Source organism: Electrophorus electricus, chromosome 22 (assembly GCF_041902795.1).
Source record: "Electrophorus electricus isolate QZ-2024a chromosome 22, ASM4190279v1, whole genome shotgun sequence".
In the NCBI taxonomy this organism is placed as follows: domain Eukaryota; kingdom Metazoa; phylum Chordata; class Actinopteri; order Gymnotiformes; family Gymnotidae; genus Electrophorus; species Electrophorus electricus.
Genome location: NC_137518.1, coordinates 15,340,170 through 15,355,627, shown reverse-complemented (window position 1 = coordinate 15,355,627; position 15,458 = coordinate 15,340,170). Strand labels below are relative to the sequence as shown.

Below are 15,458 nucleotides of genomic sequence, written 5' to 3'. Positions count from 1 at the left end.
GGACTCTTGATAATTTGACATGATCCTGGATTTTTCTTCTCTTCGTGGCTGTGGCTGGCCTTGTTACCAACATGTCAGTAATCACAACCCTGCTCTTATTTGTGTCACAACTGCTTCTACTGTATTGCCCTTGGTTGTTATTCAGAACTTAAATTTTTTCATGAGTTTTTAACAGCAACTCGTGTTGCCTGGGGAAAACCACTGCACTCCTTTTCTCACCATTCCAAGTTGCCAGTCGGTGACTTGCAGACCATGGTTTCAGCATCTCAGTATTTGAGTTTGCTCAGCATCTCCCTCCAAAACCATGGGAGTTAATATACAGTCAAAATACAGTCAAATGCCCTCCCCAAACTGCTGCTCCAAAGATGAAAGTGTATAATTATCTAAAATGTCTTTGTATTCTATAGCATATAAACTCTGTAAAACAGCCTCAGAACATTATTCTTCCTCCATCAAACTTTATTGTAGACACTACACATTCCTGCAGGAAGTGGTCTTCTGGCATTTGCCAATCTCAGCCAATACACCCAGATAGTGAAGAATGATACATCACTCCAGACAACACAATTCCATTGCTCCTGAGTCCAGTGGTAGTGTGGTTTACACCACTCCAGCCAACACTTGGCATTGCACATGGTGATCGTAGGCTTGTTTGCAGCTGCTCAGCCATGAAAACCCATTTCATGGAGTTCCCAGTGCACAGTTCTTGTGCTGATTTTGTGTCCAGATAGAGTTTGGAACTCTTTTGTGAGTAAACAGACAATAGCTCATTTTAACATGTTGCACAGTGCTCTGTGAGTGTGTGTGGTTTACTGCTTTGTGGCTAAGATGTTGGTGCTCCTGTTGATGCTTCCATTACACAATAACAGCACTTACAGGAAGATCTGGCAGGGCAGAAATTGCCCAAATTGACATGTGGCAATGGTGACATCCTATGACAGTAACACACTTAAAGTCACTGAGCTCTTCAGTATGAAAGTTATACTGCCACTGCTACTGCCAATCTATCAGACTGCACTGCTATGCACTTTTATGGTGACACTTCATTTTGAGTGGTCCTTTATAGATTAAATAGACTCTCAGCAGACTCTCAGTAACATATCAATGATGTAGCAGTTGCCATACCACCTGACTCTCTACCACACTACCCAGCAGCCTGTTCAACACCCAGCCAACAACTCAGCCAATCAGGGACGTTCAATCAGATTGTCATCAACGGACTATTGAACTCACCTGTGTGTTCAGAGCAATTGTTGTATATAAGACTGTTTCAAGCACTGATTCATTGTGAAGCATTGCCTCTAGACTTTCTAAGCATGCCGAGTGTTATTTTCTTTGACTAGCCTCCTGTGTACCGTACCCTTACTTTGTCTTTCTCATTGCTGATTTTGCCTGATCCCCTTTTGGATTTACTCCCTGGTTTTTGTATTGCTCTTCTTGTTTTGGACACTGACTTTGATCTCTCTATGATTTGGATTTCGTCTTACTTTGCTCTTTCGATTTTAACCCTGAGTTATTCTGCTACCACCGACTGGAACATTAATAAAGCTCTTATTCTAAATCCGCAAGGATCTGAATCTGCCTGGCCCATCACAGCAGTAGTGAAACATGAAGAGACTTGATTAATCAATTAACTGTTTAAATAAGATTTGCTTATAATCTGATGAATCTTACTGTGGGTTAGGGTTAGGATGTTTGGCAACAACTCCATAGCTGATAAGATGGCACCACAGAAAGACAAAGACACAGCCCAGAAGATCATCAACACTCATCTGCCTGCTCTAGAAGACATTTAAAGTATCCCACATCAAAAAGGTTCCATTCCACGCTGCATATCACCTTTTTACCCTTCTGCACTCAGGAAAGCACTACAGCTCTATCAAGGCATGCGCTACACAAGTAGTGGACAGTTTTCCAAGGTCATCATCACACTGAACTGAGCGCTGAAAGAACTGAAGGAATTGAATGTATAAAGAAACGTACTGAACTCTGTACACAGTACTTAGCAGGAACTACCCCCTACTGAACAGACACTGTGCTGCAATATCTATATCTGCAATATATAATGTGCAATATTCATTTAAAATAGCTGCCCTTCTGCAATATCTATGCAATACTTCCTCTGGAACAACAATACTTGCAATACTTGTTTTATAAGATACTTACACTGTAAACATATATGCATTATTTATCACAAAAAGCTTATGGCCTTCTAAGTACACAGGATGTATACACAGACACCCACTTTGTGAAATATGTATATCTATATATATTATTTTAGTTCTATTTTTATGATGTTGTGTTTTAACATAAGAGCTCTGTCAAGTAGTGCACCTTAATTTCATTGACAGTTCAATGGCAAAATGTTAATGTTAATTCTTAAATTTTTAATCTTTCAAAATAAACACATTCCAACACCACAATTTAAGCTTTGTTCATTCTTGGCATTTGGACAGAACAAGATTAATTTGTTATATTTGAATATTGCAATTTAAAACCAAACATTTTCATAAATCCAATAGGAGGAATTACACATTTTAAAACACAGAATTTAGATAATACACAAAATAACAGCAACATAATAATACACTGCCTTGCCAAGTTATTTAACCCTAACTGATGCAGTGAGTAGCTTCTCATTCGTTAATCAACCATGTTGAAAAACACATCCTGTGGTCAAGGAAAAGATGTTAATCTGTTTCAGAAGGGTCAAATTATTGGCATGCATCAAGCATAGAAAACATCTAAGAGGATTGCTGAAACTACTAAAATCGGGTTAAGAACTGTACAATCCATTATTAAAAAAGTGGAAGGACAGTGGGGAAACATTATCTTCCAGGAAGGAATGTGGTCATAAAAAAATCCTGAATGATCATGATTGGCGATCTCTTAAATGTGTGGTGAAATCAAATCGTAGAAAAACAACAGTAGAACTCAGGGATATGTTTAATAGTGAAAGTAAGAGCATTTCCACAAGCACAGTGTGAAGGGCACTCAAGGGATTGGGAGCCTTAAGCCTTAAGAAAGCCGTGTAACCTTAAGAAAACCACTTGTCAGTGAGGCTAACTGGCAAAAATGGCTTCAGTTTGCTAGGGAGCATAATTCTGGAGCAATGGAACAAGGTCATGTGGTCTGATGAGTCCAGATTTACCCAGTTCCAGAGTGATGGGCACAACATGGTAAGCAGAGAGGTAGCTGAAGAGATGCACCCATCATGCCTAGTGCCTACCGTACAAGCCTGTGGGGGCAGTGCTATGATCTGGGGTTGCTGCAGTTGGTCAGGTCTAGGTTCAGCAACGTTATGTGCCCAAAGAATGAGGTCTGACTACCTAAATATACTAAACGACCAGGTTATTCCATCAATGGATTTTTTTCTTCCCTGATGGCACAGGCATATTCCAAGATGACAATGCCAGGATTCATCGGGCTCAAATTATGAAAGAACATGAGACATCATTTTCACACATGGATTGGCCAGCACAGAGTCCAGACCTGAATGCCATTGAGAATCTTCGGGATGTGCTGGAGTGGTCCTTTTGCACAGTGGTCCAAATCTCCCATCATCAATACAAGATCTTGGGAAAAAATTAATGCAACCCTGGACAGAAATAAATGTTGAGACATTGCAGAAGCTTGTGGAAATGATGCCACAGTGAATGCGTACCGTAATCAAAGCTAAAGGCGGTCCAACGAAATATTAGAGTGTGTGACCTTTTATTTTGGCCATGCAGTGTATAAAATACTAATTATAATTAAATATAACTTACACTTTCCCTTCTAGAAGTGGTTATAGAATTCAGTGATAAAGGACTCTCATTTTTTACATTCAGGTAAACGGTGACAGCATTGAGTTGCCTGTTTTATATATTAAATTTGCTGAGCTTCAAAGAGTAGAAATGCTCACCTTCGGCAATCTGTTATGAAATTTCAGTGACATCCTTCCTACTCTCATAAACGGTCAAAAATTACCACAGATGCCGGAAATGTATATATGTGTGGTCGGCTGACGCAGACTTAAAAAAATAAAATGGGTGACCTCGTTTGCTGTCTATGATCTCTTCATCTTGCACTTGTATGCATTGTCTTGCACATTTTTCACCAAACATTTTTGCCCAAAACTCATGTCTGAAGTTACAGCTGATATCTGGAAGCATCTAACAACAATGACAGCTAAGATGATGAAGTCAGCCCACAGAAAATAATTGAGCTGGGGGCTTAAGTGGATGATTAAGGTACAGAGGGGATTTCCAGCTTTCTATTGATTCTTAAGCTCAGTGCCACACAAGTGTCTCCTGTTCCACCTTCTCACCACATTCTCTGTAACTCTTTAACTGCCTTTGTGTCAATACTGGCAAATCAGGCTGTTTTAGGTAACCTTGGAGAGTTTGACTTGTGTTCATCCATGTCCACATTCTTTGTCTTTTTCTGTCATGTATGAGTAGATGCCACTATCTGGCCTCTGCCTTTTGAGAGGCTGGTGTAGCTTTACGTGGATTTTGATGTTGTCCTCATGTGTTAGTCAAGTTTTAGCATTTTAATCCTTTACATTATAAATCATCTATATTGTACTATTTTAGTGCATAAGTAAGACCCTTGTGAATATGCCATGTTTATCATTGGGAAATCAATCTTCAGAAATGGACCTGGAAATAAGAACATAATGATAGCAGATTACACACAATCTAATCAGATTTCTAAAAAAAATTAAATAATAATAAATAAATAAATCATATGATGGGCTTAGTCTCTATGGCATAAAAAATATGATTAATGTTTTTATTACTAAAAAAAATTTGTTTAAGAAAAAGGTAGTTACAAAGAACTTCCTTTTTGTTGGTACTGTGTTGAATGTTGAAGCATAAAGTTTAAATCATCATAAAGTGATTTAAAATGAGCAATTAGGGCTACTTTATGTGCACCAAAAACATAAAAAAATGGAATGGGGACACATTAAAAGCAACACTCAAACAAACACAATAAGTGTTTGGTATTTGGTTTGTTGTGATTCTCTCTGATTGCTGGTGCTAAAAGAGATGGTCCATGCGCCTCACTTCACAGAGCCTCCCGTTCACAAGGATGGGTTTGGTGCGATATTTGCTGGTTCTGCTGGAAGTGGGTTTTATCCCACATTTGTTCATGACAGATGGCTATCTGTCTACAGTACAACACTGTACTGAGAAAACACGCTCAAGTGAGAAGAGACACTAATATGAGAAAAGAAATGAACAATTACTTGTTGCATAAGCATTTGTTATGCATTTTAATCTGGAAGGTATAGGAGCATTAGTAGGTGGATTTGGTTTCACCAGTCTGAGCTGAGATTACATTTACCATTGCACAGAATTAGTGAGAGAATGTCTTCATTTTCTGGTAATGTATAGGTACCTAAACACTGAGCTGGGGCTTTAAGTAATTGTTCATTGAATGTGGCAAGAGAGAGTGCTGTAAAAATAATGTTCCGCTTTACATTCAATAATTGGGATGGCAGCTGAAGTGTTAAAAGTTTCCCTGTGGTTCGCTATGTTAATTAACAGTTTGCTTCTATCACATTGTTAATGCATAGCATATAAGCGAGAGGTCTTCCTTATACAATTCTAAAATAGTAAGACACTTCAATGTAAAAATGTGTTGCTCTGTGCAGTAATTGTGTCCCATAACTGAAATGGTTAAAAGCCTTAAATTAATACAAAATGCAGTAGCAATTAGGTAAGCTAAAATACAGCACTTCAACACTATATGGACACATAATTCTCAATACAATGAATATTAGTATATTTATATTTTAGATGTATAATGTAAAATCATTATTTCTATGCATGTACCATTTTCATTTTGGTTAGGACAATGCAGCAGGAAGAAACATAGTAAAGGAAGAATCAACTTTGTTGCTTTATTTATTTACCACTATTTGATTTGATACATTGTTACTAATGTGGAAAACTATTATATCACAGGCATGTGTCATAATACATCATTGTGTGAAAATGTGGCCACAGGTTATGAAACCAAGGCCATCTTACATTTATAGATACAAACTACTGCTATTATTACCACATATCAGAACAGCTCTATGCTTCTCCAGGTCTATATGTTAACCAACCATTTTTATGAACTTTTTTCTTCTTAGCTACCCAATTATAAATGCAAATATTCAATTTATATTCATAAGAAAAAGCATATAAAATCCTACTCTTCCCCACACAAATAAAAGTTACACTAAATTTGACTACATAACATACATACAGACAGCCTGATCAAAATATTCCCATCCCACATTTTCCTGTAACAGATTGAAAATCATGTGTATTTATGGTGTCCATACAAAAACTACTCATTGAAATCTATGTGATTTGGTCCTCTGCCACATATATTGTGACGTTGATGGCAGAGAAGGAGCGAAAGGCGAGGTTTCAGTAAGGTAGCCTTTATTGTGAATAACAATAAAAAGAGCAAGAAGGAAAAAAAGATCAAATAAATGCCAGGAGAAGTCAGCATTTCGGTGGCGCTTGGTAGTCGCTCTACAGTCCGCTAATGCGCAGCGCTGACTTGAGGTATCTGTGGGCTTAAATAAAAGGGAAAAAAAGGGGTGTTGGGTTAATAATCAGGTGATTGTGAGCAGGGCAGGTGTGTGGTGCGTTCCTGTGCAGGAGTGGGCGTGTCTCTCCTGCTGGACGACCGGCCTACCGTGACATATATGTCTTATTTGTGCCACATTTCCGGTTATATTTGTTGTTAACCGTTATGAGGGTCAACCATTATTGATTAATTTTTATTAATCAATCATTATTAATCATTATTATTAATTTCTAAGGGAGTAATATGGCATGCAAAGAGAAATCTCATTTCAAAGATTTACCAAGAAACCAGAGATTAAAAAATACCCTCAAAATACGTGCATGAAACACAATGCTGAAATATGCAGCAAAATTACCATTAATGATGATACAATTAATGATTTGTACAATTGCTATGTAGTGTAATAGTGTACATGACTCATTTCTTTTGTAATCGATCTGTTTAAGTAGCGTTGGATTATAGGTGTCAGCTACTGAGGGTTTTTTCTTGTAGAAATATATTTGCTGAATATGCTGTGTTTAGAAATATATTTTTGGATTATATATTCATCTATGTACCTAGTCAGGAGACAACACTCACATTATATAGCTGAGTCAGTTTTCCTACTGTTTTTTAAAATGTAATGATGTTGTAGCCTTTGTGCCTCAGATCATTACAATATTTTTTCTTTTAAAACCAATTTTTATGGAATGCTCAGACATGGTAATTTAGTGATTTGCATATTTGTAGAAATACTCTCTCCATCAGAAAAATGCTAATTATTAGAAAGACAGAAAACAGAGTCATGTGTCAGTTTGTGGTTTGCGAGCATGTGACTTCCTGGGGTTTCTGCACTTTGCCAGTCAGATGTATGCAGATGAAAGGGAGCTATGCATCACCACTCTCTCATACCACCATGGGCAGCACAGCAGAGGAGCTATACGACATTGATGACAGTACCTACAATGGCTATGACTATATCAACGGTACAGAGCTCCCAGGATTAGAGGACACAGTGGACCACCAGCTACTCTCTTTGTCCCACGTCTACCTGCCCATACTGTACTTCATCATATTTTTTGCAGGCGTCTTAGGGAACCTGTTTGTGCTTGTTGTCATTGTTAGCAGACACAAGAGGAGAGGCCGTCTAGTAGACACATTCATGCTCAACCTGGCACTGGCAGACCTAGTGTTTGTCTTCACCTTGCCTTTATGGGCCGTCTCTGCCAGGCAGCATGACCAGTGGCCTTTTGGGAACCTGCTGTGTAAACTCAGCAGCTACATCATCGCTGTCAATCGCTTCTCCAACATCTCCTTCCTCACGTGCATGAGCATTGACCGCTACCTGGCCATCGTACGTCTGATGGAGTCGCACCTACTGCGTAGCAGCAGGTGTGTGCACTTCACCTGTGGGGTGGTGTGGGCAGCATCTCTAGTCCTGGGCATACCTTCGCTGGTCTTCCGCAGGCTGATGATGCATGGAGACAGCAGCTCCTGTCTGGAGGATCTCAATTCCTCCTTCTTCCAAGTTATGGTGCTTCTGTCTGTGGTCCTCACCTTCATATTTCCTGTGCTGGTTATTGTGCTGTGTTATGGGTCGATCATTGTAAAACTACATGAGCACAGTGCCACCAGCAACCTACGGACCAACGCACGCCATCGCCACTCTCTCAAAACAGTCTGTACCATCATTACAGTCTTCCTGGTGTCTTGGCTGCCCTTTAATGTGTTCAAAAGCATCCAGGTGATCTCCAAAATAAGCAATACAGAGCTGGATGAAGATCTCGAAAGGTATTTGAGTAGAGGGCTCATCATCTCCTCCTGTCTGGCCTTTGTCAACAGCTGTGTGAATCCAGCGATTTACCTCTTTCTGGACAAGCATTTCAGACACAGTGCAACTGTACTCTGTCTTTCCTGGCTGGGTCAAGGAGATATACAGCAGAGCTACTTCTCCTCCAATTCTGTCTCCACCTCGGAGAGTGTGGGCAGCACGGCAAGCCATGGATGCCTTTTCTCTCTTACTTCAACGAACTGAACTCTTTCAGCCACATCTGTGCATGTAGTATGGCAATAAATGCTTAGGCTTATTATTATGGCTTCTGTAAATATATTGATGTCAAAGCTATCATTATAATAAGAATGCATTAAATGTCAAAAGCATTTCTTGTATAATTAGTATTATTTAAAACCATGACATTTATAAATTCCTGTTTTCTTTTAACACTTCGCATATACTTTTCAGATTTTATTCAAACTGGGCTGTATGATGCATTGTGAGTCAAAATTATTATAATTAATATAATGATTTGTTTACCCCATTTTTAATACCAAAACATAGATTTTCACATGCCTTTTGTAGCATTTAAATGCTCTTCTATGTGACTCTTGTGTTTAAAGTTTTGGATTATAGATAGTTCTACAGTTTTCTCCCTTAGTGCTTTGGAAGACATGTTCTCCCTCTTTGTTATGCCAATATCCCCTGAATGTATCTTTAATAAACTTACAATATGAGTCTACATTTTTCCTATGACCTTTTTTATTGCATAGATGTGTACAAAAGTAAATTCTTCTTAAATCATTAGCTGGGTAACAAGGTCAAACTGCAATTAAAGCTGAATATGCATATAGAGCACAATTAAAAATACAAACTACATTAATTGAAATGGTTTGATTTAAAAAAAAAGTTTCCTCTTGCAGATGCTAGTTACTACTGTTACATTATATTAATATATTAGTAGACCATTTTTTAATCTTTTTATCACTATTTTTACTCAGCAATATCAATACAGTGTTCATTTGTGCTATGTGACCATTATGCAAGCTGGCAACACCTCAAAATAAAGGTTATCATATTATATTAAATTTAATTATAAATGTAATTTCTTTAAATGTAATTAAATCTCATTTTTCACACAATAAATATTCATAATTTGCAATAAACAAATAATTAAAACATTAAACCTTTGGCACCTGTTAACACAATAAAATACTTCCCTACCTTGTTCAACGCAGAACTGCAGGTCAAAATTACAGCCAACATCAGTAACTATTCGTAAAATGCTTTTTCTCGTGAGAAAATGAGTGGGCAGTTACAACACATGAAAGTTCAATGGTTCATGGCCGGCCTCACAGCTTTGCTGTTCCCCTTTGAAATGAGTCACACAGCGGGTGCTGGAGAGATACTGGCTACCGTGTGTGCCAGCGTGAACTTTCGGCCCTGACATGAGCTCAGCAAACCCTTCAGACTTAATTACAAGCTAACATTCAAGAATGTATGGCTCATGTCCTAAAATTGCAAAAAATTAATAAATAAATTTGTACAATTTTAACTTTTTACTTTAGTTTGTGTTATTTGTAATTACAGACATGATACAGTTTAGAATTACATGCATTGCTTTTACTTATTTTATTTAGTTTTTATTTTTTGCTCATTGGTATTAGTGTTATATTAATTAAATAATAATAATATGGAACGTAAAGTAAAATAAATATAAATGCCTAAATAAAAACAATCAAAAGTTGTTGTTTTTTTAAATTATATAACATTGTCTGGTTATGATTTTCAGATTTTCCAGTGTCTACCCTCCTCAGAAATAATCTTAATTGCAAATAATAAGCATTTAATAATTTGATGATTTTCTTTTAAATGTTTGAGTCAAATCAATTATCATGGGGACTGTTTACAAAGGCTCAAAAGTTTGCATTGTGTTTTGAAATGAATCAATCTGATTTCAAGGTGTTCCTCTGTGTTACCAGGAAAAATACATTTTGGCTGATATTTCTAATTACTCAAAAATCAGTGGGTATTGGATACATAAGTTTCTTAAAATTTACCATCACTATTATGTTACTATATAATAACAGCAATATACATTTAGTTGACCTGATTCCTGATACCTGATTTTTTGCTTTCTTGTTATTCATACATTTAAGGTTTAATTAACTTATTTTTAAATTAACTCCAAAACAAGCAACAAAAAATACAAGTGCAAACAATACGTATAAGTGCCACCAAGTAAATCTGTGATGAAAATCTCTCAGTGAACGTGCTCTCAGACACGTCTACCACAGCAGGGAGGTCTGAGAGTGGCACAGAGAGCAGCTTTTAAGAAAACTTACCATGCATTTCTCCCTTTTCTAGCCATTACAAACTTTCAGGTTCACTCTGAAACTTCTCTTGATTGTCATTGTGAAAGCCTTGTTTGGCACCTACACTGGTGATAATAAATACAGCCTACAATAGCTCCTACATCAATTATAATAAATTTAGGACACTTAATTGTCTAAAATGAAACAAGATAATAGTGCTGTTTGCAAAAAAATATATACCATGCAAAAAACACCAGATGCTGAGAATTATTCAAATATTCTTTTTTTTCCACTACCTACTCTTCCTTTTATCTTTAAACATTATAGATGTTACACGTATTACATACAGAAGGAAGGTGTGTGGTTACTTTTTTGGTTTTGTTTTTTTACTAAAGAGTAAAAACAAGGATGCCTTATAGCAGAGATATGCTAGCAGATGTTGGGGGTTAATCAGACACCAGAGGTCACCGAGAGAAAACCGGTCACATAAGTCTAAACTGGACACATCAGTCTGTGTAACTTTATAACCTTCATTACCCTGTATATCTTTCATTTTACATTTGCCACTTTAATTTAATTGTAATGTTTTCAATTTTAAATATTAAACAATAAAATGAACAGAATCTGTTCAATGCACATGAATTATTAGATTGTAGGTTAAGAAATGGAAAACTATATGTGAAACTGCTGTTATTATTATTACTTCTTCTGTCACACTCAAAAACATATGTCAGGAAACGCATTTACCACATGGCAGAGTTAAGGTATCTATTTTTGAAACTATGGTTCATACTCAGAAATCAGTTAACTCACAACAGTGTCTTATACAGCCTGGGGTGGCCTTTGCACTAAACAAATGTAGGCAGTCAGCTAGGGGACAAATACAAGATTTATGTATTAAATAAGTTATGCTTAAATTTATATGAATATATGTTTTAAATGCATGTTATCTCCTACTCTGTAGATTACATTCAGTAATTTTACTGTAGCACCACCCCTGATCATGGCTGCAACGGTCTGTTCCATGTTTTTACACTACGACACCACTGTGTGAATGCAGACTGATGCAAGCATACAAATAAACAACAGACCCACCCAGGAAAAAAATAAATAAATTTGATTGTAGAACATAAATGTGTCACGGTGCACAGGGTACGGAGACCCACCCACTGACACACACAAGCACCTGTGCCTCATTTGTCCTCTTCCTATTTAAAGCCCACAGGCATTCTCCTCCAATGCTACACATATATAGCCTGTATAGTGCCTAGAAGCTGTCGCCTGCAAGTCTGAGCCCACGGCGCGGCGCTGCAAGCTGTCATCGCCAGCTATTTGTCCGTAGTTTCCTGTGTTAATTTGAGTGCGTATTATTGTTTGCTCTATGGAAAATAAAGACTCGCGTCTCGCTCCGTCCCTGCCGCCGTCACAAAATGTAACTCAGTCCTCCACTTAATGCTTTAGATCTCTTAAATCCTCATGTACTCTTGTCCACATGGCTGTTCATTTTCTTGCTATGAATATTTTTCAAACTTGCTAATATTAAACACAGCTAATTTAAATGTTAGAACATTTAGATGAAACGTTTCAATATTATTGCAAGATTTGAATAAAAATTCAAAGTCAGAAATCAGTGAAGTTTCGAACGTGGATTTCTCAAGGAATAAAGCACCACTAGATCGTCCTTACGGCCAGACACACCCCATTAAAGAACTGATGGTTGTTCAAATGAGCATGGAAGCTAAAGGAAACCAAAGTAAATATTTGTGGTGGAGGGGGTTGGGCCCACTTATTTCTGTCGCCTAGGACCATAAAATCATTAACTCCTCCCCTGTGTATAGCTTTTCACACATCAAACTTGTAAATGGGGTATTAAGATATTCTGAATCAGAACTGACATGAACGCTATCCTTAGAAAATTACTTTTCATTTACATCTAAATACTGAAATCACCAATAACTATTGGCAACAGGTAAAAAGAGATTAGGTAACAATTAATACAATTTATGTTAGAAATCAGAATGTCCTTGAGTCCTATATATAGCAACCTGTAAACTGAAACAGCAGTTCAAAAGACACTTTTGCCATTTTTCTCCAATTTCTCACATCATAAATAGTAGCAACACACTTGCCCCGCCCATGTCATAGTCATATATTAATGGATAGCAGTAGTGCAAATGTCAAAGAAGATTGTTGTGATGATCCTATCAAATCATAACCATAGGAGGCCAATACTGTTTAACAGTACTTGGTAGTGCAACGAGAAAGAGCAGTGGTCATAAAGTGAATAAGGTGCAATGTGCAGTGTTAATGGGCAATATTGCAACCCTCACTGTGTTGGCAATGGTAGCAGTGGGGGGAAGGTGCAATAGGTATAAATCATTCACAAACCTGGCAGCTGGCGGATAAAAATAGTTTTTTAGCCCCATTGTTCTGGACTTCAGACTCCTGTACCAACTGCCTGACGGGAGGAGTGTGAAGAGGCTGTATTGGGGGTGTGTATGTTATAGGCTTTTCTGAAGACCGTGGACCAATATATGTCCTGCAGCAACAGGAAGACTGTTCCTGAGATGGATTGCACAGTTTTGATCACACTCTGAAGAGCCCTCCATTCCTGAGTAGTGTAGCTCCCATACTGTACTGTGATGGAGCTGATGAGAGAACACTTTCTATCATACTACTATAGAAGTTTCAGCTGGTATTTCCTCAGCTTCTCCAGAAAGTAAAATAACATTGGGGTTTCTTTATGATGTTTTGTCTCTTGTTGGTGCATCTGAGTTCCTCACTGATGTGAGCTCCAAGGAATTTGAAAGAGTCCACTATATCCACATCTGTCTCATCTATCTGAAGTGGTGAGTGCTGTTGCTTCCCCCTCTTCCTTTGGTCAGCAATCATCTCCTGGGTCTAATCTGCATTCAGGGATAGACTGTTGTCTTGACACAATGATACCTGGTCTACCACCTCCTTCCTGTATGTTGTTTCATTTCCCCCACCTGCTGTGTGAAGGCTGTGGGGATGGCAGTGCTGACAGCATCTTCAGTGGACCGGTTGTGATGGTATGCAAATTGGAGGAGGTCTAAAGTGCTAGGTATGCTCCCCTGGATGTGAGTCATATGTATCCTCATGAACCAGTTCATCACAATTCAGCAAAAGCAAAAGGCAAGATGCAAATGCAAGAGCATTACAACAAATACAACAAAGAAAATGATAAAAAAAAAAAAAGAAAGGGCGAAAGTAAACCGAACAGAACAGCTTAACACAGAAAAGCACACATGAGCATGACACATGAAACTGAGCAAATGTACAACCTACAATAACCAACAAAAAAGCTAACAAAACACAGATTTTAAATACATGAATGGATTACTAGACAATGAGGGACAATTGGGTACAATTAAGGTAGGGGAAACAGAAACAAGTAGCAGAACACGAATAAAACCAAAACAAAGAACACATGGCTAGGCATCACCTTGGGAACTGCAACAACAGGGGACAGGCAATCATGACAGCAGGTCATCGTGTTTTTCTTCAGCAGGGCCACATTGATTGTATTTAGCAGTTCTACTTAATGGAAGAGCTTGCTTGAAGAGTTATCTGTATGCCAGATATAGGAACACGGAGATGTGGTCAAACTCTGTGATGTGTGACTGGGGTATAAGCCTTGTAGGCACCCCTTGTGTTGTGTTGTGTGTAGATTTGGTTTCATATCTTTCTCTCCCTCATTGGAAAGTTCATGTGTTGATAGTACTTGGTAAGGACAGTCCGCAGGTTGCAGTAGTTGAAATTGCTGCCAAATGAATGGAGTCTGAATGGGGTCTCCAAGTGACTGTGGTCCTAATGTGACTCATGACTAGTCACTTGAAGCACTTGATGATAATTGGTGTAAGTGCTATGGGAAGTAATTTAAGATGGATACTGCAGACTTCTGGTATTATGATGGTAGTCTTGGAGCACCGTTGGACAGCTGCTAGGCTCACAGAGATGTTGAAGATGTTCATTGGATGTCAGATAGCTGACCCATGCAATCTATGAGCAGTCATCCAGGTACGTTAGCGGGTCCCATAGTTTCGCTAAGGCTTGACTCTGGAGAGTTTCACATGCTCATGCTCTAAGGCCAAGCAGTGTGCCTGGTGGTTTGTAAGGGGTTGGATTTCCTGGCTGGAACAGTATTTAGTACTTTAAATCATGCATAGAAGAGTTGAGTGGGTCTGGGAGAGGGGGATATGTGTCAGTGATGGCAGCATGTGGTGGAGTCTTGAAGCCCACAATGGTCTGGATACCTTGCCATATGCAGTGCACATGTCTGGAGTCATTGAATCTGCCTGAGATTTTTTATGCATGGTTGCATTTTGCCAGGTTGATGCCGCAGGACAAGTTGGTCCTGAGCACTGCTGCATCTCCTGCTCTAGATGCAGTGTCCTGGATTTTCTGTGAAGCCCAGAATACTAGAATACTTCTCCATGGATTTCACCTAGGACCTAAACACCTACCCCCTGGACAAGAAGGCATGCCACCATCATTAAACTACCAGACACAGTATCAGGATTATCAGATTGAGCTGCACATGTGCATAAAGTGGTATATAGTTTAATAAAGAAACATGCAACGGTACAAAGTTTCCATTTCAACAGCAAACCAGAGAACATGCAAAAGTAAATAAAACAGAGAATCAAGCAAACCAACATACAGAACCAGATGAGCTAAAAGCAGAAAGACAGGAGTCATAACAGACAGAAACTGTAGAGACAGCAATATAGCAAAAAGCCCAGTCTTAAAACTACAGAGGAACACCTTCAAAACATCATGAACAAACAGAG

General features: G+C 38.3%; 1 protein-coding gene and 1 long non-coding RNA gene across 2 annotated transcripts; one reads left to right on the top strand and one right to left on the bottom strand.

Annotated features, from left to right (window-relative positions):
- Positions 1–6,408: 6,408 nt before the first annotated feature.
- On the bottom strand, positions 6,409–9,724 carry LOC113578942 (uncharacterized). Its single transcript, XR_003410810.1, has 2 exons — positions 9,554–9,724; positions 6,409–6,562 (listed from the first exon to the last, which is right to left on the bottom strand). It is a non-coding gene; the product is annotated as an uncharacterized LOC113578942 (long non-coding RNA).
- On the top strand, positions 6,576–9,537 carry gpr25 (G protein-coupled receptor 25). Its single transcript, XM_027012499.3, has one exon. The coding sequence runs from the start codon at positions 7,328–7,330 to the stop codon at positions 8,588–8,590; it is 1,263 nt and encodes a 420-aa protein (XP_026868300.2). The 5' UTR covers positions 6,576–7,327; the 3' UTR covers positions 8,591–9,537.
- Positions 9,725–15,458: the final 5,734 nt, after the last annotated feature.